The sequence below is a fragment of the Takifugu flavidus genome, chromosome 14, assembly GCF_003711565.1.
Source record: "Takifugu flavidus isolate HTHZ2018 chromosome 14, ASM371156v2, whole genome shotgun sequence".
Lineage (NCBI taxonomy): Eukaryota > Metazoa > Chordata > Actinopteri > Tetraodontiformes > Tetraodontidae > Takifugu > Takifugu flavidus.
In genome coordinates, this window is record NC_079533.1 from 11,086,934 (window position 1) to 11,111,304 (window position 24,371).

General features: G+C 45.9%; 3 protein-coding genes across 4 annotated transcripts; 1 reads left to right on the forward strand and 2 right to left on the reverse strand.

The window, feature by feature from the left end:
* Positions 1 to 55: 55 nt before the first annotated feature.
* ssh2b (slingshot protein phosphatase 2b) lies at positions 56 to 14,387 on the reverse strand. Its single transcript, XM_057054750.1, has 16 exons — positions 14,113 to 14,387; positions 10,936 to 10,979; positions 5,978 to 6,090; positions 5,839 to 5,903; positions 5,621 to 5,742; positions 5,402 to 5,467; positions 5,226 to 5,291; positions 4,925 to 5,119; positions 4,745 to 4,838; positions 4,535 to 4,663; positions 4,343 to 4,389; positions 4,110 to 4,256; positions 3,829 to 4,029; positions 2,863 to 3,757; positions 2,665 to 2,698; positions 56 to 2,618 (listed from the first exon to the last, which is right to left on the reverse strand). The coding sequence occupies exons 1-16, from the start codon at positions 14,173 to 14,175 to the stop codon at positions 1,306 to 1,308; spliced, it is 3,594 nt and encodes a 1,197-aa protein (XP_056910730.1). The 5' UTR covers positions 14,176 to 14,387; the 3' UTR covers positions 56 to 1,305.
* A 1,509-nt stretch (positions 14,388 to 15,896) lies between these two features.
* On the forward strand, positions 15,897 to 19,094 carry nsrp1 (nuclear speckle splicing regulatory protein 1). The gene is made up of 7 exons (XM_057054467.1): positions 15,897 to 16,109; positions 16,576 to 16,666; positions 16,784 to 16,840; positions 16,937 to 17,065; positions 17,275 to 17,482; positions 17,769 to 17,859; positions 17,955 to 19,094. The coding sequence occupies exons 1-7, from the start codon at positions 16,090 to 16,092 to the stop codon at positions 18,721 to 18,723; spliced, it is 1,365 nt and encodes a 454-aa protein (XP_056910447.1). The 5' UTR covers positions 15,897 to 16,089; the 3' UTR covers positions 18,724 to 19,094.
* On the reverse strand, positions 19,087 to 23,985 carry LOC130537546 (calpain-1 catalytic subunit-like). 2 transcript variants are annotated; one of them, XM_057054445.1, is made up of 21 exons: positions 23,399 to 23,985; positions 23,204 to 23,291; positions 23,005 to 23,120; positions 22,485 to 22,618; positions 22,216 to 22,408; positions 22,065 to 22,139; positions 21,819 to 21,904; positions 21,657 to 21,728; positions 21,417 to 21,574; positions 21,179 to 21,336; positions 20,971 to 20,982; positions 20,689 to 20,891; positions 20,567 to 20,615; positions 20,423 to 20,494; positions 20,272 to 20,326; positions 20,149 to 20,204; positions 20,004 to 20,072; positions 19,857 to 19,935; positions 19,659 to 19,781; positions 19,521 to 19,570; positions 19,087 to 19,246 (listed from the first exon to the last, which is right to left on the reverse strand). In XM_057054445.1, the coding sequence occupies exons 1-21, from the start codon at positions 23,636 to 23,638 to the stop codon at positions 19,220 to 19,222; spliced, it is 2,115 nt and encodes a 704-aa protein (XP_056910425.1). In that variant the 5' UTR covers positions 23,639 to 23,985; the 3' UTR covers positions 19,087 to 19,219. The 2 variants fall into 2 exon arrangements, with proteins under 2 accessions (XP_056910425.1, XP_056910424.1); XM_057054444.1 differs by lacking the exon at positions 20,971 to 20,982 and having other exon boundaries at positions 20,689 to 20,889; positions 21,165 to 21,336; positions 23,399 to 23,983.
* Positions 23,986 to 24,371: the final 386 nt, after the last annotated feature.

A 24,371-nucleotide genomic window follows, 5' to 3' on the forward strand; every position in this document is an offset into this window, starting at 1 on the left:
TAAAAATGCTTGACTAAATAAAGTCAATAACGGCAATAAGATGTCACAAAGGAACTTTTGATTTTCATGGTTTAATGGTCACATTTGAAGGACATCATATAAAAGTGTATTTACAATAATAGTTTAAAATAAAACGGTGGGGGGAAAACAACTTTTCACAACACACACAAACCCATCGGCTGCTGCTACTTAAGCATGCTCCCCAACTATGTTGTTTTGCTAAATCAAAAAAGGAGTAAAGTGCATGTACGACAGACCTCCTGGTACAGACATTTCCAATAGACTGCAGAGAAGATTCACTTGCCAGTCACAGGCACACCCCAAAGACAAAGAGTTAACCATCAGTTGGAGAAAAAAAAAGAAACAGAAACAAACAATCACCCCCACCGAATAAAGTTGCGTTGGGTGTTCACACTCACAGACGCAAACCGAATATAAAAACATGTACAGCTCCTAAAATATCAACACGCACGATAAAGACTCTTGCATCCTGAAGAGAAATCTAAAAAAATATCAACAAGTCCTGTGACTCTCCGCCCCCCCGACCTGCCCGTCTCAGTCTCCGACACACACCGAGTGGCATCGCACCTGCGGGAGAACACGCCAGAGATGAGCCGACTTACTTTTATCAAGGAGGAAATCTGTTTTTATTCCCGAGGAATCCAGAACATGTGTGCGGGCCAGGCTGAGGTACAGTAGATCGACCGAAAGAACAAAACAAAACACGAGGAGAGCTCCTCTTTAAATCACAACGCAGCTTCGCCTCACCCAGCTCCGGACCCTAACCCTAATCTGTGGCGCTGGTGCTTCAACCATTTAAGCTCTACAACGTCTCGCTCCGACGCCGTCATCCGCCAGTACCCAGAAGATTCTAGCAAACGTATTTCAAGTTTAATCCTGACGACACTAAATGAGCCTGTACCCGACACGAGTGGACGACTGAAGAGGCTACATTCAATCGAACGCGGGGACAAATCACATCCAGTTGATGAGGAAACCAGCCATCGGGTAGGAGTGGGTGTCTGCAGGCTCGGGCATATTTAAAACAAGCTACTTGTGCACGTGTGGATGATTGTTTTTGCAGCGGTCCCTCCAGTGGTTTGCCGTCATAGCCTCCTCGGGGTTTGGCGCTCCTGGAAGAAGGTGCCACATCTGGGCAGAGACAGTACTGGATGTGTCCTTTAAGGCAAGAGGCATTGGTTTGTTTAGCTGAACAGATCGAACACAAGCATTCGTTTCCATTCCTCACAGGTGTGTGTCGTCTCTCACGCGCACACACACACATACACACACACACACACAGTGTTACATGGTGTGGTAAAAGGTGCTAGTAGTTCTTTTCTTTAGCCTCCTCAGTGGGTGAGTCCTGCCGTATTGTTGGCGGGTGATCTTTAGCGTCGCCCCGGGAACGGAGTTCTGGTCAAAATCCTGAGGTTGCCCCCCTTGCGGGCTCTGACTCGATGGGGGAGATTGTGGCGGCTGTGAGGTCAGTTCGGATTCAGAGATGCGCTCGGCGCCGCTCCCGAGGACGTTTGGCAACTGGCTCTCCGAGGGAGGAGAATTCTGGACCCGTTTCTTCTTGGACTCGTCGCTGACTGCGTGGATCGCAGGTTCTGCCGAGGACGGAGCGACGGACGCGTGGCTCAGCTCCCACTCGCTGAAGTCGTTGGCGAGAAGCTCCAGACAACCGAGTTTGGCCAGAGAGGCCGAGCGCTTCATGAGCGACGGAGGCGTCAGGCCCGCCTGGCGGATCCTGGCCTCCACCTCGCTGACCCTCTTCTGGATTCCGCTGCCTCGTTTCTGACCGATTCTAGAGTCCAGGCTGAAGTCCTGGTCGGGACGCCGGGCCTTGAAGGCCCCGCCCACTCTCACCTGCTGCAGGAAGGCGCCCAGCTCGCACAGCGTCTCCCACGTCTCCCTCATGATGACGTCGCCGTGGGGAACCTCTGAGAAGCAATCCCAGTCCGGGTTCGACTCGTGCTCGGTCACGCCTTCCAAACACAGGAAGTTCACGGATGCGAACGGGGAGACTGTGGAGCGATGGTACAGAGAGGTAGAGAGCAATCGAGTATCAGCAGGCTGGAGTTTGTTTGATGTGCTTTTGCTTTGATCTTCTTGTGCGTTCATCTGAACCACATCGCCACCTCCCTGTTTGATGACCCCAATATTCCCATCCTCCTCCTCCTCCTGGACACTGCTGACTACGGACACCTGCAGGCAGACGGATGCCTCCGGGGCACTGGGCACCGCCGTGAGGTGGACGCTGGGAGGACGCTGCAGGGAGCAGCTGGTGCCCCCGGAGAGGGACGGCGGAGACACGTTGAGGGGCGGCGCCTCCTGCTTCATTTTTTGTTCCAGCTGTCGCGTGGCACGTCTCACAGAACCTCGAGTCCAGTTGCTGTAGAACCCACCAGCTGTTGCCTCCTCCTCCTCCTCCTCTGCGGTCTTTCCCTCCTCGTTAGTATTCTCAGTTTTCTTCAGTGAAAAAACCTCTCTTTCCTCTAGAGTTTCCGGCCGTGGACACCCTGAGGCACCGACTGGCTGAGAGGGCAAAGGGCCGATGCCTCTGTGTTCACAGTAGGCTTCAGCGCCGACACATGCACAGGGGCAGTTTGTTCCTATAAAGGAAATATATAAAATAAAAACGATTAATATTTAAGCCACCGGGGGTCACTATTGGAGTCAGGAAAAATAAAAGCTGAACAATCACATTTTAACCAGGATCAAAAACTATTTAATATATCTTTTTAAACATTTCTTTGTCTGAGAATTATTGATTAGTGTCTTTAATGTCCTATATTACTGTGTCTGCACATTACTCTATGGTAACTCTTGTCAGGATGATAAAAAAGGAAGCTTTACCTTTTTCTCCCCCACCTTCCCCTCAATGATGAGGACCTCCTGCTCCTTGCCACCACTCTTCTGCTGGCAGCCTTTGCCGTCCTGACTCATTCCCTTGAACTTTTCCCTGGCACTGAAGAAGTTGATGTGATCAGCGCTGTGGTTCAATAACTCCTCACCGTCCTGTGAAATGGCACCGGGGTCGCCGACAGCGTCGCTACTGGAGGAAGGCTGGGCTTCCAACCCGTTTAGAAGAGAGCCGAACGCATGCTGGTCACAGTCAGGTACACCGACAGGCACTGGAGCAGACAGACATTGGGCGACGGCCTGCTGTGTGCTTTGTGTTGTTTCAGGCTGAGGCACTGACACGAGCAGCGGTTCGACCACTGGTGGGGAACCAGAGAGTGCGTCTGGTTGAGGTTGGGATGGCGCAGGGGAAAGGTGGAGGTGCTCGTAGCACGGAGGAGGATAAGGCTGACCCACTAAAATGCCCTGTGCAGCGGTCAGTGTGTCAGATTCTTGCAGCTCAGGCACAACCTTTGGCGCCGGTTCCTCAGACTCGCACAGCCCGTTGCTAAGTGAAAGAGGCATCTGATCTTCAGGTGGAGCCCGGAGACTTGGAATCTCAGGACCCCCAATCACGGCCGCAACGTCCTCGGGTGACGAGCTGAGCTGCTTGGGCTTGACGGCTGGTGGAATGGACTGGTTTTCGGTTGCTGGCTTGCCAGTGTTTGCTGAGGTTCCGAGTGATTCCAGCAGCTCCTTCACCGATGGGCCGGGCTTGCTGCCGGCCTGGTTATGGGAGTCAGCGTGACCCAGGCTGAGCTGCTGCGTGCAAGGTTTCGACAGCGGCTCGTGGTGCTCCGACAGGTCACTGTCAGAGTGGGAACGCCACAGTTTGTTGTGTCTCTGTTTGCTGAAAAGACACAAGAGTGAGAACAAATGCCATCATCCACCTAAATGCACTCATGTCTTTCCACAGGGTACCTTGCTGCCAGTATGCCCTGATACTCCTCCAGTTGTCTCATAAAGGAGGGATTTGGTTTGGTCACAGTTCGTCGCTCCTTGACGTAATCGAAAGCTTTATCCAGGTCCCAGCCGTACTCCTTCATGGCGTACGCGATCACCGTGGCTGCAGAGCGACTTATACCCATTTTACAGTGAACCAGGCACTTGGATCCAGCTTTCCTGTGGGAATTAATAATATATCCGTCTCTATGTACTAATGTGAAGATTAAAAATGTGGATCAAATCTATTTGAAGCTCACTTTGCTCTTGATATGTATTTATATGTATCATTCCAGTAAGCAAGAAGGTCCGTGGCTTCCTCGTCGTAGACGCGGATGTTGTGGTACTCAAACACGCCCGGGAAGAAGTTATCAATCTCCCTGGTTACATTCAGGATGTACTGAACACTGGCGGAGCATGACACAGGCAATCTGTCATTTATCGTAGTCACACAAGGCTAAGATTTGACCTCGGTTTTTAACGTGTTTCTCACCCGCTGCTTTGTAACTCTTCCAGATTGGATGCATTCCACTCAGATCCCTGCGGGAAACAAAGACAATCACCAGACTAGTTCAGCTGGCTGACAAACAACACTTGTTCCAAACTAAACAACAGAGAAACACGATACTACCATGTAAATGTTTTCAGCCATTCAAGTGTTACACGTAAGGAGAGCTAGACTTACCAGAAAGACATGTTCAAAGATCTCTGTAGGACTGTCCATCTGGCCCAGGATGACAATCATCTCGTTGTCGATGAATTCCTTGAACTCTCGCAGGTTGCAGGTCATGTTCATTTCCAGCTCCGTTCGGATCTGTGCATCGCAGGGAAACAGAGAGGTTACGAAATGGAGGAAACTAAAACCACCGGGGTGCCAGGTTGTGTACTCTTATACCTCTTTGCAGGTGACATTCTCCAGGTCTTTCTGCATCATGATCTCCCTCAGACGGGTTTTGATCTGTCGCTCCGTCAGCTCCCTTTCTGTCGGCCTGCAGAAGCGCCACCAAAAACAAACCTCCCTTCACTCTTCCAGTTAAGCAGCTGCAGCATAACAGAGCTGTACTGGGATACCTACACATCAGAGAAGAGCACGGGCGAATCCGCGCGGTGCGACTGCACGTCCTGCATGACGTTCCACTCGTTGATGCGTACCTGGTCGGAGGAGACCCTGCTCTGGTAGTAGCTGACCCAGGTGAGAAACAGGCTGCCGGGGAAGTAGTTGTAACAACGAGCCACTTCGCACGCTTTGTGAAGCGACTGAAGGGCTGACCTGCAAAAACACCGGACCGGCGCGTTAGATCAAGGCCTAAAAACACGGGACCGGTGCGTTAGATCAAGGCCTAGAAGAATAAAAGAAATCAAGTCACATGACTCACCACATGGCCTGCACAGACACAGGCTTGAAAATGTGCACTCTGGTATCTGTGGACACGCTGAAACCCCTGAGAGAGAACAAACACTCAGTAAACGACCTCAGCAACTCGTGTGTGTGTGTGTGTGTGTGTGTGTGTGGGGGGGGGGGGGGGGGGGGGGGAGTGTACAAATCATTTACCCATCTCCATCCAGATGTATTAATGTGTCGCTCCATAAGGGCAACACCAGACCTATAGAACATGAGCTGGAAAGCAAGAAGAGAGAATAAAATCATAAAATCTCAGATATAAAGAATGAGATGTATGTGTGTGTGTGTGTGTGTGTGTGTGTGTGTGTGTGTGTGTGTGTGTGTGTGTGTGTGTATGTGTGTGTGTGTGTGTGTGTCTCCGTCTCTCACCCATCTCTAGGACTGAAGTCCATTCCCAGCACTAAACTCTCCTCCGTGTCCTGGCGCCCATTGGTTGAGACCACCACCATGTAGCGGGTGATCTGGGCATGGACGCTCTCCAGTCGAACAGCCTGGAGGAGAAATAAAAAAGTCCATTTAGGTCCTTAAACGGGCACACGACTGAATTATTTATGTCCACTCAGACATTTGCGTGTGCATCTACTCACCAGTTTGATGTTGTCCTCAGGTCTGAGGAGAGTGAACATGGTTTGAAGGTGCTGCTGTATGTCACCTGGTATAAACGAAAGCCAAAAGGTCAGGCAGTTCTTCCTTCTATATTGAATTAAAGAAAGTTGCAGCTTGTACCTGCATGTTTGCTGCGCAGCTGTGAGAATCGAGAGGTTGAAGAAGCGGAGGAACCATTTCCCCGAGGTAAGAAAAGAGCAGCTCCTTTAACCGTCAGGAAACTTTCACTGATGCTGGACAGAGGCAGAGAGAGACCTTTGTGAAGCCCTCAAAGATGAATGAAATGCCTTCAAATCCATCTGGATGCACACATGTGTTTAATAACCGGGATTAGATTTTCTGTTTTCTATGATAATACACAATTCATCCTGTCCAAACCTTGTAGACCAAACAATAAGGAGAAGATTTATGTGCCTTTATGAGCCCGACTGGTCTGGATCAGACAGCAGCTGGTTCTGATGGAACACTGGCTTAACTGAACTGGACATCTTATAATCGCAGAGGGGACAACATGTACAGACAGGGAACAACGAAGTGGCATTTCTATTCTTGTGTTGAGAACAGAAAGACCTTTGTCAAACCTTTATCTACTACTCTAATGCTAATGAAGCACACAGCCGAAGGACTACCTGGCTTTAAAATGCCACCTCTGTCTAAGCTACTTAGCATTACAGCGTCTGGACAATAGAGTTACACAACAGACTTAAAATCCTTGATGCACTCCATTAAAGTTTAAGATTGACTTCTTCTTAATCGTGGCGAAAAGCAAAGAATTATTTGTCCAATTGTTAAGTGGCATGACAGATGCAGGACGGCACAAAAAGACAGGGTGAAACCAACAAAGAAACAGGTGTAGATGTTGGTAAAGTCATGCAAACACACAGAATTATCCTCATGTAACTGAATAGAAATGTCTTTCAGTGTACTTGGCTGCCAACTGGTCCACATCCTCATTCATCACACTTTAACTTACTGAAACTATTAATTGAAGAAGTTAGTTTTAGCAGACTTCTACATCCTCAAATACAAACTGCTGCTTCGGTTTCACCCCAAAGGTCCATCTTTAATGATCTGGACCATCAAGGAAAAGCAAACCCGCATAATGTCTCCTGTCATGGATAAAATGGAAGCACAATCAGACTCTCCCAGTCTACCATATCTGGAATATAACCGCGGTGATGAGACTACGGCAGCCGGAATTTATAGCTCGGCATGTGGACAAAGATAGCCCGGGGCCCCGAGCATGCTGGAACGCCGACTTACATCTGATAAATTTCCCCCTGGGAAATCACGGAGTTGTCGGTAAAGTGAGGTCTCATCAGGGGGCCGAAGCAGCCGGCCGAAGAGCTCGGCGGTGCGGTCACGACACCGGGCGGCATCGCTGCGCTGCAGCCGGACGGAGCGTTCCGAAGACCGGGCGAGGAGGCGAGGAGGCGCGCTCAAGCGGACCGCTCAAGTTTAAAACACATCGCGGGGATTTAGGGGATAATCCGGGGTTTGAAAAGGACACGACAGGGACACTGCGACGTTCGGGAAGATATTAACAGAAAGTAGAGCGGATGAGGCGCGTTCCGACATCTGCCCGCTGCTGCCGGTTTATGTGCGCGGCGCGCTGCGGTAGAATCTGCGCCCGGAGGGGAGGAGACACCGGCGGCCCAATGGGCGAGGACAGCGGCCCACCGACGACTATATGAGGGGTTATTGGTGTCACGGAAGGAGGAAGCCTTATTAGTGGAGCCGCAGTACCAAGAGCCCCATCGGGAACGTGCCATATCGATCATAGATATGGATAATTAATCATTATTAATGTATCACTTTAATAACATTTTCGTTAAAATTACGAGGAAGACATGATGTTAGGATCTGTGAACAGTTCATTGAGGAAAATGTGTAAATGACTATGATGACAGTCCCAACTTAATGAGTTTGTGTTAAGCCAACTGTCTCCTTTCAGGGCTGAACTGTAAAATTGTTTCAGATTGGAGGAAAACCTGCACAGAATTGATTATGTGCATCGATTGGCTCGACGTGCAGCCGATCCAATGTTCAACCCGTCTGGGTTGTTGTGTCTTTATTTTAGATAAAGAATAGATTCTTTACAGATTCAGATCCTTTATTGTCCCACACGGGGAAATTTACAGTGCAACAACAGCAAGAGCACGCAGAGAAAAATAAGATAAGACATAAGACATAGTTAATAAGACATAGTTGAGGAGGTAAAGTTCCATTCAGCAGCAGTTCCGACTGTGTGAAACGTGACTGTAAAAGCAGGCGTGCAGAGCCAGAAGAGCAAAGCGTTTCATTCACATTAAAGGTAATGGAGGTCTAAACTTAGTGGCCTGGCTGGGATAGTAAACCTCAGCAGGAGTGAAAGGGTGCCCACGAAGGAAGCCTGGGCACACATCCAGGTGTTTTATGGCTAATAATTCACCTCAGCTGCAAATATAGCCAATCACCAGGATAATCTTTGTACCTAATCAGTCGATGTGTTAGTAATTTTATTCGTAGGCCTTTAAAAAACAGGTCAGCGCAGTAACTTTACATGGAAAAGTTAAGTATGTCAGCCAGCTTTCTCTATTTCTGTCCAGGCTATTCTGGTTAGACGCACTTGAGGTATTTTTTCTTCTCGTGTCACCAGCGTCACAAATATGGTTTTAATCCCTGATTAAACGTGTAAATGAAAAGTAGATCATTCCCTAAACATCAACAGCATCCCTGAAGAGAAAGGTCCCTCTTCCAAGTTGCATAACCAGCTTGAACCCACAGGGGAAACTTCTCACCAGAGACGGAGACACTCGACACCGTAACACGCAACACCCAAAACACAACAACAACGGAAAAAGGATTGAGAAATCAAAAAGGACACGCCGAGGGGGGGATGCTAACGGAACAAGCTGACCTTGGTCATGGTCACGCCACATGTTGATCCCACACGAGAGGCTGTGGGGGGCACACTTGAACGCACGTGACGCTCCATCCATATCATAAATAACAACCGCTGCGAGGCTGGCTGCATTGTTTAGGATGGGTGAAGACGGCAGGTGGAAAGCTATTTTTCATTTTCAAAGTTAGCCAAACGGACACGCTGGATGTTGACAGATGTAACAAGGAGCAGAAGGGTTTCACCCCAGTTTTAACTGGAAAGGATCCCACGCCCTTAATTCTCTGAAGTCTTCCTAGAAGACCTTTTGCCCCATTAGGTGGAAATGTTTGTCACACCTGTTGTTGTGATATTGCAGGTGGAAGGACGGGGAACATGATGGTCTGCTGTGGGATTCCAGCCTGCTCTGCTCTCATGTGAAATACACACCCCGCAGAGTGACGCGGCCCAGTCGTGGCTGTGACATGCAGACAGACACCAGACACTGCTTTGTTGCTCTAATGTCTCCACGTATACAACGCAGACGGTCACCTTAGTGACCGCATCACCTGTGTCACATTGGCCACTGGCTAATCAATTTAGACAGAACCAAAATCCATTTACATCGATGATAATATAAGGTTATTCAGGCCTAAGACACAGTTCCATGCAAGCGGGCAAATAACCCCCCCCCCCCCCCCTTGGTCAGTCGATCTTTCAGTGATGCTACTTTAGCTGATGTCACAAACTTTAATCAGCAGCACTGCAGCAGGCCCAGCTTATGCACACACACACACACACACACACACAGCCTCACTAAAGCCTCAGCCCAGTCTCTACCAATATCATTGCCTTTGTTCGCGAAAGCTGCAGCGGACTGTACAATTGGAGCACGAATCAGCCCTGCGGGGAGCTTCAAATCACCACAATCTTCATGTCATTTAAGAAATTTCACTGGTTTGAAGTTAGAGCGTGTCTCATCAGTTCCTCTCGTTGGCTTCAGATGACGTAGACCAGCGGAAAGGAGTGGAAAGAATGTTAAACCAAGGTTTAAACTATCCCAGCATTTTGTTACAAGCGCAGAAAACCTGCGTATTTCTTCATTCAAACATAACACATTTCAGCCAAAAACCGTAGACCAAAACACCAACACGCGTCCAGACAAACACGCAACCCCAGTATGTGACTATACTGTGGATTTCACTCCCAGCTGCACAAATACAGAAAGCTCTCTCAGTCAGATTGCACAGAGATCCAATGACCAGAGAGAAACAGTGGCGCTCTGACTTTGGGAGGGGCTACTAAACTGCCCCAGCATCAGCAGTGAAATTCCCGTGACCCACATACTCAGACACCAGCCCAACGGGGCACACTGCCCCCTACTGGACAGACAGAAGACGACTTTTCCTTATCTCTCCAGAGGATTCCTGGATTTAACTTCGTATGGCAGAGCTAAATAAAACAAAGAGGGGAAATAAGTGTGAAGAACAGCAGCTTAGGTAATGAAATCTCAGCAAACAAACACAACGGGTAGCAAAAGGACATTCCTTGTAGCCAGAAAATTAAAAACACTTGGAAATACGCTTGGGGGAAACAGGATAAACCAGATTTCCAACTTTGGTTCCATGCCAAAAGCAATGTACAACAAGCAAAGGATTGTGTTGCTACAGTAGCAGCACGAAAACACATCAAGTCTTTGTATCATTAAAGGAAGGAAGTCCTGTAGGGGTAGGGACATTTAATGGTTACAGGAAAGAAACGGAATAACAGCATCCTCCTGCTCAACTAATAATTTATAATAGAGATTTTCTTTCCCACTCAGACCTCTTGGGACTTTTGATATTTCTAAAAAAGTGTCTATGTGGCTTCAATGCTGCCACGTGGAATTTGAAAAATCCAATATGGCCTCAGAGAATTAACGCAGCATCATCATGAGGTGGCACAGATAATGAATTTTCATCAAGAGGGGGCACAAAATCCCACCCATTCATCTGGGCTGGGTCGAGACAGGTCAGAGGTCAGGAGCAGGAAAGCCACAAGCCTTGTTTCAGACACAGAACTCTCGCTGTTGTGCAAACCACTCATTCAAATGCCACCAAGGTCCATGTTTCTGGTCTATGATGTCAGAAACGCCACCATACATGTGACTCAGATGACCACATGTTTCACCGCGGAGGTCACAGACAAGAACGATGGCGACACGGACGTCGGTGCCTACCTCCTCGGCTGAGAGCGGCGGTCATCTTCCCCACTGCCAGACTCCTGGAAGAGGCAGAAATGACAAAATTACGACAAAAGGCGAGAAGGTGAGGAGACGCGAGGCGGTGGGCATACTGAGCCTCAACAGCAGGCTGCTGCGTTACAGTCATTAAATCATCAAAGACTGATCGAAATCTTTTAGATCTGCTTCATTAATAGGATGCGAGGCATTCAGAATGAAAGGGTTATTGGGTGCAATTTCACTTTTACGGACTCATCCGCAGATATGCAAAAACAAATCCACGGAGCCCTCAATAGTATTCAGAGTTGACAGACGGGAGAGAGCAGAGATTCATTTACACACACTCCAGGAAAATGACCTCAGTCATCCAAGGTGTGGCCCGATCATAGAATAACACATCCACGCATGAACAAACATGCAGGGAGGAAAAGAAAAATGAGGATAGAATCAAAACTGAAATGAACCAAACCTATCCTGCAGCTGCTGATCAGGTCATTTACACTGAATTAAGAGCTTGATTTAAAAAAAAAAAAAAAAAAATAAAAAAGAGTAAATGGGCTACAGGCTGATGATGGGAACACTGGGACAATAGGAAACCAATGTCTCGTGACAATCCAGCCAATCGCCGTGTGGACACGCCAAAAACTTTGCGTGTATGAAAAGCTTATGGAAATATGTCACATGACCGAGGAGAACTGGAGCCCAGCCTGTGCCGCTGTGGGAGATACAACAATAAGTTATCTTTGGTCATCTTCAGAGAGATAAACTGCTTCTGTCACCTCCGAACACAAAAGGCAGGGATGAAGAAGGAAGTAGCCCGTTGAAGGGATATAGAAACTCGGTGTGTTTGATTGACAGTGCGTACAACAGAGGCACAGTAAGGAAGTGACAGAACAATGCAGTCCCACGCCACAAAACCAGCGCTGATCTGCTCAAAACAGCACAGTCTGGCTGATGCGTGGCAATAAATCAGCCGTGTTCCTCGCACACATACCACAGACCGCGTGCCTGTGCAGCGTGTTATCACGGCGTGCGTGTGGATTCCCACTTGAAAGCATTTTTCCACAAGACGACGGCGAAGCCTTCGCCACCTGTGGCTGCCTCGCCTGCCTAAATTACACACGTACCTGCTTCCTTTTACAGCACATCCTGTCCTGATAGGTCTCGGGGGGGCCGGCACCGCGTTCGACAAACATCTACATGACACAAACTAACCGATTGTGCGCGCTGACAGCCCGAACAAACGGCGTAAAATGTGTGCTTTCACAGTTATTATTATTATATCTCCTCGCCAAAACCTGTTTTTGAGCATACAAAAGGTGTGAAAGATAAGAGTCTGATAAGTTAGTGACTGATATGTTCAATTTAAAATATGCATACATAGCTCCAGGTTGTGATTTGACATACATTTCTATAGGTACACGCTCTCACCAATCAGATATGCTGTAAAATATGCATAAAATCTATTTATACAGATATAGGCTACATTTCAGCACTCGCATAGTTTGGGCGTCTAATAAAACAGCTCTTTATTAGAAATGGGTGGGTCTGAGCAGAATTGCCTGCAAACAGTACCCTGAAAGAAACTATTGATGGTCTTTTTGTTCACTTGTGCAGTGAATAAAATCCCGTGTGATTAATTTCATGTGTTTGTTGTTCATTCAAATGCGTTATGGCTTTGCAAAAAATCACAGCTGCGCAGGTTGTGCACCTAGTTTTATGTTTGTGCAACACTGGAAAAGTAGACTAGTCAACCATATAAAAGAAGTGCATTCCTTCCTGAGGTTTCACACACATGATCTTCATCTACTCACCCTGGAAACAAACTTTGTTTTTCTCCTCCAAACAGTCTTTCAGCCTGCCGGTTGCGATAGGACCAGGTTTTACGCTAACAACAACTGAACCATTTGGTGTTAACTGTGGTTAAAAGCACCAGGTTCTGTACGCGACTGTTCTGCAGACATCGGCGCCTCATGAGGATGTCATGTGACCCACATCAACCCTCATCTTCTTGTTTACACCAGCTCCTGCATACCCACAGTTCATGAATGCGTCCGCGTTGTGCATTTCTGTGCGTCGTGGCATAGGGGGAAATCAATTCTGAGCCGTTGCTAACATGTCCGTCTAGACACTCATTATTTTCGTTTTTTAACACAAAACTGTGACCTCGTTGTTAATCAGTTGCCCAGTTGGGCTTTGTCACTGTGATGTTACCTATTAAATCATAAAAATATATCAAATGTGGGGACATTGGCCAAGAAAGACGTCATATGAATAAAACTTAACATTTTTGGTAGAATGCTCAGTTTGACAGCTCCTAGTGTCTCAGGCGCTCCCATGAAGACTAAGATTTACAGACTAAAACTGTCTTAATCATCAGCATTCAGTTGCCTTTTCTTTGTCAATCCTCCATTTGTCTGCATTGTGGTATGTTCAGTGTTGCTACAGAACACACCTGCTCCCCTACTTTGTGTACACACACACACACACACACACACACACACTCACACACACACACACACAACCGAGAAACATGACGTACCAGGCGAAAAATCTGAAGAGGACAAAGCAAATACACACTTCCATAATGTTATTTACAAAACTACAACTATGACTTCCTCCCCTAAACGCCTCACAATGCCCCTGTTGTAAAGCGCAAGTGTATTTCTTAAAAACAAAAAAACACAACTTAGAAGCAAACGAACAGGTGTGACGTAGCGAACAGTAAGATTGCAATTCGAGGGAAGGTTTGCATTCAGCAGGTTCGGTCTCAGTGAAATTTTAAGATTTCGAGCACATCAGACAGCTATAGTTAACCTTTGAACAGGCGGAAATGCGCGTACAGTCTGCATGTCAACAGAAGGGGACAGTAAAACTCCTCTTTCGTTATAACACCGAGTCTGATCTTTGTCACGCCAAAGACCAGTGAAACAACAAGTGCAAACGGTCAACTTAGCCGCAAAAAATAAATAAAAAATAGGATAACTAAAAATGATGAGCGGCTCCATTTCACGCATGCGCAGGGGTACAAAGGCAAGGCAATTTATGACCATCAGTAGCCGACACTAAGACACTGGATTTAAGGCTCTAAACCGCTCTGCTTAACAGATAAAATGTTTTAGTGCCGGTCGTGGCCGTGGTAGCATTTGAGGAGTCAATAAAAGCGGCTCTTACCGAAACGCAGGGACTGGAGCTGGTGCTGGGGGTCGGTGAACGCTGTACCGTAACCAGCGCCATTCAGCAACCAGGAAGCGCACACCTGAGAGGAAGCGACAGTGGCGAGACCAGCATAGCTGTTTTCGGGGAGAATATCCCCACTCAAACCGGGGTTATTTGTCTTCTCCCGTTTTTCTTCTCTCTTCCGTTCCGATGGCTCACTGTTTGACTACTCCCCGGCTGTTTCCTCTGGTAGCGACGCTTGCGCATGCGCAGTCGTCAGCGGCTTGTCACCACTGGTTAACTCTCTGTGTGCCGGAAAAGGTCCGCCGATCAATTATCCTTTAGCTGTGGAAATTACCTAGTATTTCAATGCATACGTTGTAATTTACATTAGATATTCTGCTGCCACTGCGAACTGTTTTCAACAATCCACTGTGGAGAATTTGGCCATTTAAATCCAAAAAAAAAACCTGTATCAAAATTGGGAATTTGAAGTGGAGACCGGAAATGTAATGACCAGAAATTATACCGCCAATGAAAGAGGCTTTAGTGTGAAGTTATCATAAAAAAAATAATCTGGAATTAAATTAAAAGTATAATATGATTCTGCAGATTAACCATTAACATATTAAAGGTAATAGTCGAGAAATACAAAGTCTTTCTTTCTGAACCACTATTACAACACCTTTAATATGTCTTCACTGGTTTGCAATGGCACAATATCCTGGGTTACACCAGAAAATCCAAAACGCAGTGTGTCATCAACATGTAACAAACCAAGGTAGCCTACTAATTATCTTCTCACCAGCAGAAAGATATTTGAAACCAAAATTTAAAAAATGTAGACCAGTCACTCTTACCAATTTTTTTGGTTTGCTTTGTAATGTCACATTTTAAATTCTGTTCATTAATCCATCTGTCGGGCAGCTTCGGTCATTGTGTTTGTATTGGAGGGATTAGTGAGACCAGAGAGGAGATGAGATGGAGATTACGACACAGATAATGGTGTTTGGATTTAGAGTCACTCAGAGACGGTCATGGAAATGCAGCTTTGGCATTAATTAAAAATGAGCTCTGATCTAATTGTTTTTAAAAATAGATCATTCTAATAAATAAAATCCAAAAAGACGCCACAGACCATGTTAAGAGGATGCTAAACAACCAAAAAAACGAATTCTAATTCATAATAAATGGCTCTTTTACATTGTATCACAGTACATTATAGTAGGCTAAAGTGTAAAAATGTAACATTTCCTAACTTGTGCATATACTTGGATATTTGTACACCTTTTACCTATTCGTTTATATCAAAACAATGGTCTGGCTGCAAGCTTTTATAGATCCCACCTTGAGGAAAATTCACAGTTTAAATCATTTGGATGGGAAGACCTGAAGGTGCATGACTAGGACATCAGTGCAACTGTGTGACATAAAAGTGTGGAGTGTTGGGTCACAGTGGTGCGAGGTTGTTATAGTGCAGCGTTATAGATTGATTGTATGGAACGTAATACCTGCAAAAGCGCTTCACCTCAGGTGTCTGTGTCTATTGCTGGAGGAGCTGCTCAAGGCTCCAGGCCCCCGCAGAGGGTGACAAGTGTGGGGCAGACAGTTTGGCCAGAGTCCTCCTCTCTCTCACCTCTTGATGAAGTCCAGGGGGCATACACATACCTAGCTGGCTATTTTTCTCTCAGTCTGTTGAGGCTCTGCTTCCTTTGTTATGGTTTTGAGTAGTTAAATATTATAATGAGTTAGTAATCTTTGCTCACCATGTTTGTATTGTATCTGAAAGTCGAGTGTCAGCACATTCGCCGCCGCCCAATACAATATATTTAATGAAATTAGGACACACAGGATCTAAAAATTTATATTTTACTTGTGGTAATTATTTTCCTAGGCCATAAGGAAAACTTTATTTGACAGAAAATATTATTTTCTATTTAGTAAAGACGCCGTGTCGAAACGGTTGAGCTGTATCACAGTCAAAAGCGCAAGATGGCGGTCCCTACAAAACAGTGAGTTGCAAACGCGTTAATGTGATTATGATAGCATTTGACTAACTGGGGGCAGTTTTAAATACTTCAATAGACTTTGGTTTTAGTCATTGTCAAGAAGTCGACATAGCGTTATTTGTTTGTATGGTTTCATTATTGTAAACCCGAGAGCTTTACTTCTTGAGATCGACATGCTAACGTTATGCTAATGTTAGTCTTGGTCATAGAGACGTCAAAATTAAGGTTACGATGCATATAACAGAAATATTACATCCTTTATGGTGTAGTTCTTGTCAGTGCATTATTTTCGGCTTTATTTTTTGTAGAAATACATGTTTAATTATAAGCTCCACTCCCCTTATAGCACATTTGATGGCAGTAAAACGTGCTTTTGCGTTGTTTCCATCAGAAACATCTATTTCCATCTGAATCCTGAGACGAATTTTGAATCGTTTGATACGACAGTCGTTTGCTTTCTTATTGACAGGTACGGGCTGATTTTGCCACAGAAGAAAGGTTTATCAAAAACATCCGTTCTGCAGAAACCCTCCGTGTTTGGGGATGACTCCGATGAGGAGGTAATTCACTCTTTACGTTCACAACAGATTTATTAAGGCCGGTCACATTTATGCTGATGACAGGTTAATGTGAGAAGTTTGCATCCAACTATACATTTGCCATATGTTGTTGCTTAGACCACAGTTGGGCAAAGTCTACTAAAAGAAGCTGCCAAAAAGAAAACGATGAAGCAGGTGAGAGGAACATTAAAACATCTATGCATAAATCTATAACTTTTCTGGTTGACCTAACTATGCCTAACTGTTTCCTCATCTATCATCCCCCCAAAGACGCGTTTAGAGATGCAGAAGGCCCTGGAACAGGACAGCACTGTTTATGACTACGATGCTGTCTATGATGAAATTCAAAATCAGAGACTGGAGAAAACCCAGAAAATCTTGCATGGCTCTGATAAAAGGGTAATTTTTAACCTAAAACCTTCCTCCATTTTTAAAACAAGCTTATGTTATACCAAGCTCATGTCAGGTTATTAACTCTGCTAAGAATCCAAATTTGTTGTGCATTAGCAACCTGATGGGGTATTTCAGAGACATATGGGGGTTCCAAACGTTGTGCCTGTATGGGTTCTGATGAATATTTTGTTTGCATTATTTTTGCATTATTACAGCCAAAGTACATCCATCAGTTGATGAAAGCAGTCGATGATCGAAAGAAAGAGCAAGAACGGAGGGAAGAGAGGAAGATCCAGAAGGAAAGGGAAGCAGAAGGGGAGAAGTTTGCTGATAAAGAGGCTTATGTCACCTCTGCCTACAAGAAAAAATTGGAGGAGCAGAAAGAAGAACTGGAAAGGGAGAAAAGAGCAGCAGCGCTGGAAGGTGAGGCGGATATTTAATTACAAGGCTGAGCATAAATTACATTATAAAATATTTCATAAGCCTTTCACGTGGATTCAGTCTAGATTTTTGAATAGTAGAACTGGGTCTCATGGCCTTCCAAATACGTTTTACCTGTAAAAAGATCAGGCTTATATATTAACTTGATTTCTTAAATTGATTTCATTTTCTCCAATTGCAGTTAAAGCACAAAATTATCATTTTTTCCATTCACAATTGCATTATTTGTTTAGAAAAATAAATGATTTGGAGTTTTCATGTTGTGCAGCTGCTTTGGATGTGAAGAAGCAAAAAGATCTGAGCGGCTTCTACCGACACTTTCTCAATCAGACTGTAGGAGAGGAAGCGATACCAGACCGGTCAGTAAATAAGTCAGTGATTAAAGTGATTAAATTACTATAGGAGACAACAAATCCGATGCCCTTTTTAACAGAATGTATGTATGCCTCCACAGGTCTCAACCTTCAAACCTTCCAAAAGAGGTGGACAGTATTAAGCCTGAGCCGTCCTCTAAATCCCAGGATTTAACTCCAAGTTCAGGCAGCGACAGTGAGGAGCAGAAGCCCGGATTCAGCAAATCTGCGTTGAGCTCTTCACACTCAAAACGCCAGTACAGACAGCGGTCGCCGTCCTCAGACAGTGAACCCGAGAGGGAGAAAGACAGGCATAAGAAGAGCCACAGAGACAGGGATAGAGATAGAGATAGAGCTAAAGACAGGGATAGAGATAGACACAGGGATAGAGACAGAGATAGGGACAGAAAACGGGAAAGAGAAAGAGATGACAGACATAGAGGAAGAAGAGATGATAGGGAAAGGAGGACAGACAGGGACAGAAGCCGAGAAGACGACAGAAGCAGAGAAAAGAGGGACGACCGACATCAGAGAAGAGACAGAAGCCCAAGAGAAAGAGAGAGGGAGAAAAGTGGGGAGAGAGAGAAGCCGAGACATACAGACGAGGACGAGAGGAAGGACAAAGATCAGGGACAGGAGAGAAAGGAGCCTGAGAAGGAAGCAAAGAGAGAAAGAAAAGATTCTGAAAAGGACACTGTGAAAGATGAGCAAAAACAGGAAGGAGAAGAGAAAGAAGAAACGGAGGAGAAGGGGAGCAAGTTTGCAAAGCGCAGCACAGATCAGACCGTGAGCTCGGCGAGGGAGAGATACCTGGCCCGACAGATGGCTCGGTCTGCTGCTAAGCCCTACGTAGAAAAGGATGAGGACTGAGCAAAAATACACAAATGAGAAGAAATGATGTTCGCAGATTATCACGTGTTTTGTTTTGTCCAATATACAATGACATGAAATCCTAGTTCACCACTTTTGTTTTTGCAATATTTAAATTGCAACAATTCCAGCAGTGCTGCAGTGCAGCTGGTGTGGTTTTGTCGTGCAATGTAACCGATCACACGACAGGGGGCGCTCGCAGACTTTACTCGCATGATTTGAGTATCGCAGCACACAAAGACCACGTGTAAATATAAACGTTTATTCTTGTGAAAAGGGGTGAGTGTAAATTTAAAATGTTGTCTAATCTGAGGGTGGATGGATAATTGCATTTTAAGTCAGTAAAGAGAATACAAGAATGGATACAAGAATGACTCCAGTGCCTTTAATGTTTGTGGTGTCTCATTCGTTACAACTGTGTTCACAGGGACCATTTTAGCATGAACATGTACAGATGTACATGTACAGAATCCTTTGTCTCCAGACCAGCATCACTCTAGTTGTACATAAACACATGAGACCACTGCAACAAAAGAAATAGAGAATAGTTAGTATCTTAAAGCATTTATTTGCCTTAAAATAGTTAAATAAACAATTGCAAGTCTGATAAAGTGCTCCTAAAATATATAAACACAACGACCAACCCATTTTACAGAGAGAAAGAAAAAATAAATAATTTATAAATTGCTTCATCCAATAATAAGTCCAGTTGTACAGTGTAGAATATAGAACATAATAAGGGACAGGGATCATAACAGTGCACACTTAAAATGAATTTAAGCTGAAAATCCACCTACCTCTTCGAAGCTTAGGTGCATGTGTTTACCCGAGTTTTCATTGAACACATCTGCGAAGAAACAACAAACGACTGTTTAATCAGAAATCCTTCCAAAGGTACACAAATACAGCGTCGTTGCTGTTGCCATGGTGCTCACTCAGCATCCTGTCCATGCGCATCATGAAGGGGATGAAGCCGTTGAGCGACAAGTACGGCATAATGGCAGAGTCGGAATAGCGGTACATCAGCAGGTCCACCGTCTCGTCGCTCAGCTCCATTCCTGGAACAAACACAAGCGCCATCGTGAAGCATCTTCATCTCCTGCACCTTCACAGGCTCATTGATGCTCACTTACCTGCAGCACTCAGGGCTTTCTTCAGCTCATACTTATTCAGGTACCTATTCCTGTTTGTATCTGAGCTTTGGAAGAGGTTCTGCAGAATAAACACAACAACTTGTAATTTTTTTCCGCAGACCATTAGCAGAATACACAATAATTTACTTTGAATTCGTCAATCTTCTTCCAGAGAGCCGAGAACTCGGAGATGTTCATCTTCATCTTCCGTGTTTTCTTCGCCTGTTAAGGATCACTCCTTTATTCCTGGTCACAATTCTAACTCGACTCTATTCTGCAGTTCTTAGGATACATCCATCAGAGCGATCAAGCTCCTGCAGCTGTCCAGAGAGAAGTTGTGCCAGGTTCCTGTGGCACAGAGGTCAAATCAACATCGCTAAAAAAAACTAATTTAAAAAGCTGTGAACTGGCTCACCTCGAGGAAAGTTTTCATTCAGGAGCTTCTGGAGCTGCCTGGCGTTCAACTTATCCTGACAACACGCACGGAAACAACAAAATAAACTCTCACCCATCGATTTTAAGTTGGAAAAAAGACAGTAGTGAAGTGTGGGAAAGACAATTAACACCTGTCTAGCATAGCGTTCAAACAGGATGGTGGCGTCCTTCTCCATGGGCTCCTCTTCTTTATCAGTTGGTATCTAAGGTAACCAGTTGCTGGATCAGACAGGATGTCTACATCATTTATTCTGCCCTGACTACAGAATTCATACCGTAGGGGAGACTGGTGTGTGGTTGTGATGGCCGTCTTCATCGTGTGGGCTGAACGTGGACAAGAATATCATGATATGGACCAGAAATGCTTATAATTCCTGTCACACGGAAGCGTCCTCACCTGAGATCAGTGTCAAATTTGAAGTAGACGGTGAGAACGAAGTCTGCGTTCATGTAAGCCCTCATGGTGGAGGGGACCACCACGTACTCTCCTGGCTCCAGGTTGTAAAACTCAGTCATTTCCCTCTCATAGTAGTACATCTGACCATCCTTCACAGTCTTGTTGTTCTTGAAGAAAACACCCTCTAAATGACCTTCAGGCGTCTGAAGACGACAGGATTCTTATTTAGTGTGATGCGTTTGCTTCCTGAGCACCATTAGTGATGGACAGACATGGTCTTACCCCTGGAGGGACCTGTTGGATGTGGGAGAAAAAGAAAAAAGTCCTAAAATTTATGACATTGAAGGTTTCTGTTGAACATTTAGTAAGCAAATAATCTTCAAAAGGTTAAACATCAGAATCATGGAGTGAGACCAAACATCTATGATTTTCTGCATGTTTTAACATTTTGAGCTGTAATTCTCATGACTTTAAAGTTCCGGGTGCAAACCTTAAAGATGCTCAGTCCGATGGGGAGGAACCTTGACCGACTGCGTCGGCTCCGCTGAGGTTTCTGCATGAGAGAAAACAACACGTTCCTTTCTCCCTTCTCTGCCTCGACTTCTTCTGCCACCTGGATGCGGTACTGAGGATTCTGGTCAAAAGTATCTACAAGTAACGAGAAGCATCAGCTGGAGCCTCATAAACCAGCTGTCACAACTGTGGGTTCATGAAGAAACCGGACTGACAGTCGTTCAGGTCGCCACCGGAGGATTTCCCGGCGACCCAGCTGCCCTGGTAGATCTGGTACTTCCAGCGACAGTCGACGTCCCTGTCGATAAAGCTGGGATTCTCACCGCAGATGAACAACATTTGGAAATAGTAGCAGAAGTCTTCCAGGTCCATCCTGGCGTCCAAAAGTACAACACAAAGAACAAAGCAAGCTCAATCTTCATTCAAATACAAATATCCTGATTATTCATTATTACCAGAATTCCCCGTCCTCTCTTTTATTGCGCTTTTTCTGATCTTCTGCGCTCACCCTGTTCCACTCGCTGGACCTGAGAACAGAGAAAGTGCAAAACATTCAGACGCCAACAACCAGACAACCATTCCCCGGACTGTTGTGAAGGAATGAGAGGTTTGAGTACTTGTCGCTCCACTTCCCGCTCCATTCTTGCTTGCCCCAGGGGTTCATCAGCCTCACCAGCTTCACGTCACACCCAAAACAATTCACCTGGAGACACAAGGCCTAAACTGTCACGGTTCCTATGTTAAAGGGAGAGTCCACGGCAGATTTTAAAAGCAAAAATGTAACTTATTCTGTCATCAGGCTCCTCAGGAGGAATTCAAACACAAATGTTTGATGTAGATGATAAATAAGTTATGATTGTTACCTTGGTGACCCCGGTTATGGTGTAGGCGTGGCCGTCCACCAGCCCGGTGCGCGATACAGTGTTCAGCAACATGTCCTGAGCCAAACACAAAGCAGGGACATGTCAGTGGGTCCCATCTCTTTGCAGGGCTGCAGAGGTTGCAACCGTTTACCCCCTTCCAGGCTGTCCCGCAGCAGATCATCGCGTGACTTGTCGTGGCCCTCTCCAGCGTGAGCCACAGTTTGTCGTCGTGACCGGCGGTGTGCGCGTCCTTGAGCTCGTAGATCATGTTGACGCCGCCGCAGAAGTCCTTGCAGGCCTCCGAAGGCAGCCCGGCGTTCATGTCGGCATAAGAACCGCACACTCTAAAAGAGGAAGTCAAATAGATCAATTATCACATCCTCAGGTTTGTGCAGCGCGGGGGACACTGGGGTTTCATACTTGGCATATGCTTTCTCCAGTAAGGCCACCCAGAACTCAAATCCTCCTTTGGAGCGCACAGACAGTAAAGTTCCGTCGAGCACTGGCAGGTAGTCATCAACGACCACGTCCACCCACTCCCCAAACCTCCAGAACTGTCACAGAAGACGAGCAAAGCAGCTAATGTTAGCCGCCATATTCGAACATACGTGTATTTTAACTCATAACTAGGTAAGCAGCACGGGGACTGTGCAGCCCTCCGCCAAGCAGGTCATTTTCCCACATGTGTGTTACATTTGTGGCATATAAATATATAGGAATCGGTACTGCAAAGCTGTTACTTAAGTTGTGTTATGATCAAAGCCCCTTGGCTTGGGAAGATGAAAATTTAATGTCCCTCCGGAATCTGCAACATCACTAAAACGCTTCTGGAAAATTTCATTAAAATCCATTCCTTACTTGTTCAGTCTTGAGTTTGACATATGAAAGAAACAAAGGGCGGGAGTCCCACAACCTCCCCGGCGGAGGTAATTAACATTACCCTGAAGTGAAATATCCCGGCGTAGTTCTCAAAAGACTGCTCTGTGGGAACCACTTGTCCCAGCACGCTTTTATGGAATGTGAGCGCAGAGATCGCAGCCAGAAACCAGCAGTTACCTGATCAATAAACAAACAAACAAACAAACAAATTGACTAATTAATGCATTCATCTTCTTTGCAAAGCGCTGATGCTTGCTCACCCACGGCGCCTTGACTGAAGTCAAACCTCGAAGCTCCATCCAGGATGAAAACGGCCTCGTCTGTGATATTTTGTAATTTCAAGATCTCCTGTAAAACACCAGGGGCAGAAGCATCTTAATGAATACGAATAGTTCCTCGGTTTTAGGAACATTTCAGATTTGCCATTAAAACCAGCTGCTGTGAACAAATTTTACTTGTGGTCGAAGCCACTCCACTTGGGCCTCGCGCCAGCTGCTGAGATCGGGCAGGTCTCCCAGAGACTGGCTGTTAGGTGGGAAAGTGCTGTCTACAAACAGGCTCCCCGTGTGGAGGCAGGTGTCTCTCAGCTGTGCATAGTCCTGGTCGTTGAACCCAACGGGGTTGGAGGGGCTCCCCTCTTGGCCGTCCTGGTAAGTCAGGCTGATGACGGAGAAGGAATGTCTGGTCTCACACATGATGAGGTGGGAGCCTGGAGAAGGACGGGTGAAGATCGCTGCAGTCAGGCGGTGGAAAATGGCTCTGAAGAGCTTCAGGCTGATCTTTAAAGAAGGGCTGGACCCTCCTCCAGGAAACTGCTGACAAAGCACCTCCCCTGAACATTGCGTTCCTCATCTTTCCATCCTTCAGGGCTTGTTCATCACAGACTGATACACAAAGGATTCCACAGGTGGAATGCTTGTCAAAGAAAACAGCACATGCATGAATGCATGAATCCAATTGGACTATACAGGTGATACCAAAAGCTGGTCCTGTCATGCACTGAATTTAAAAACAAGGGTGGAAGAATCTGGTGCACAAAACAGAGATTATCAGACTAAAAACACACAAACAGACACAGACATGCACACGCATGCACGCACGCACGCACGCACGCACACACACACACACACACACACACACACACACACACAGACACGCACGCACGCACGAACGGACGCACACACACACACACACACACAGAGACACGCACGGACGCACGCACACACACACACACACACACACACACACACACACTGTTAGAATAACTTTAGCTTAAGGGAGCAGCAGAATCAACCGACAATGAAGGAATTATTTATAGACTCAAACCTTCTGCCAGAAATAAGTTGTTCTACTCCTCAATAAAAGAAGTTAAGAATCCAACTGAATCTTGGCCTGGTGACAAAACTTTTTTTTTTCTAAAAATGCCAG

What these genes read in the sequence shown, in the direction of transcription:
- ssh2b (XM_057054750.1), bottom strand. Translation starts at nt 14,175, where the DNA reads ATGGCGCTGGTTACGGTACAGCGTTCACCGACCCCCAGCACCAGCTCC. An exon ending in GCTCCAGTCCCTGCGTTTCG is followed by an intron (nt 10,980 to 14,112) that starts GTAAGAGCCGCT and finishes TGCCTCTTCCAG; the next exon opens with GAGTCTGGCAGTGGGGAAGA. An exon ending in TCTTTGAACATGTCTTTCTG is followed by an intron (nt 4,390 to 4,534) that starts GTAAGTCTAGCT and finishes TGTTTCCCGCAG; the next exon opens with GGATCTGAGTGGAATGCATC.
- LOC130537546 (XM_057054445.1), bottom strand. Translation starts at nt 23,638, where the DNA reads ATGTGTGAGACCAGACATTCCTTCTCCGTCATCAGCCTGACTTACCAG. An exon ending in AGCGGGAAGTGGAGCGACAA is followed by an intron (nt 21,729 to 21,818) that starts GTACTCAAACCT and finishes CTCTGTTCTCAG; the next exon opens with GTCCAGCGAGTGGAACAGGG. An exon ending in GAATGAAAACTTTCCTCGAG is followed by an intron (nt 20,205 to 20,271) that starts GTGAGCCAGTTC and finishes TCTGTGCCACAG; the next exon opens with GAACCTGGCACAACTTCTCT.
- nsrp1 (XM_057054467.1), top strand. Translation starts at nt 16,090, where the DNA reads ATGGCGGTCCCTACAAAACA. An exon ending in AAAAGAAAACGATGAAGCAG is followed by an intron (nt 16,841 to 16,936) that starts GTGAGAGGAACA and finishes ATCCCCCCAAAG; the next exon opens with ACGCGTTTAGAGATGCAGAA. An exon ending in AAGAGCAGCAGCGCTGGAAG is followed by an intron (nt 17,483 to 17,768) that starts GTGAGGCGGATA and finishes CATGTTGTGCAG; the next exon opens with CTGCTTTGGATGTGAAGAAG.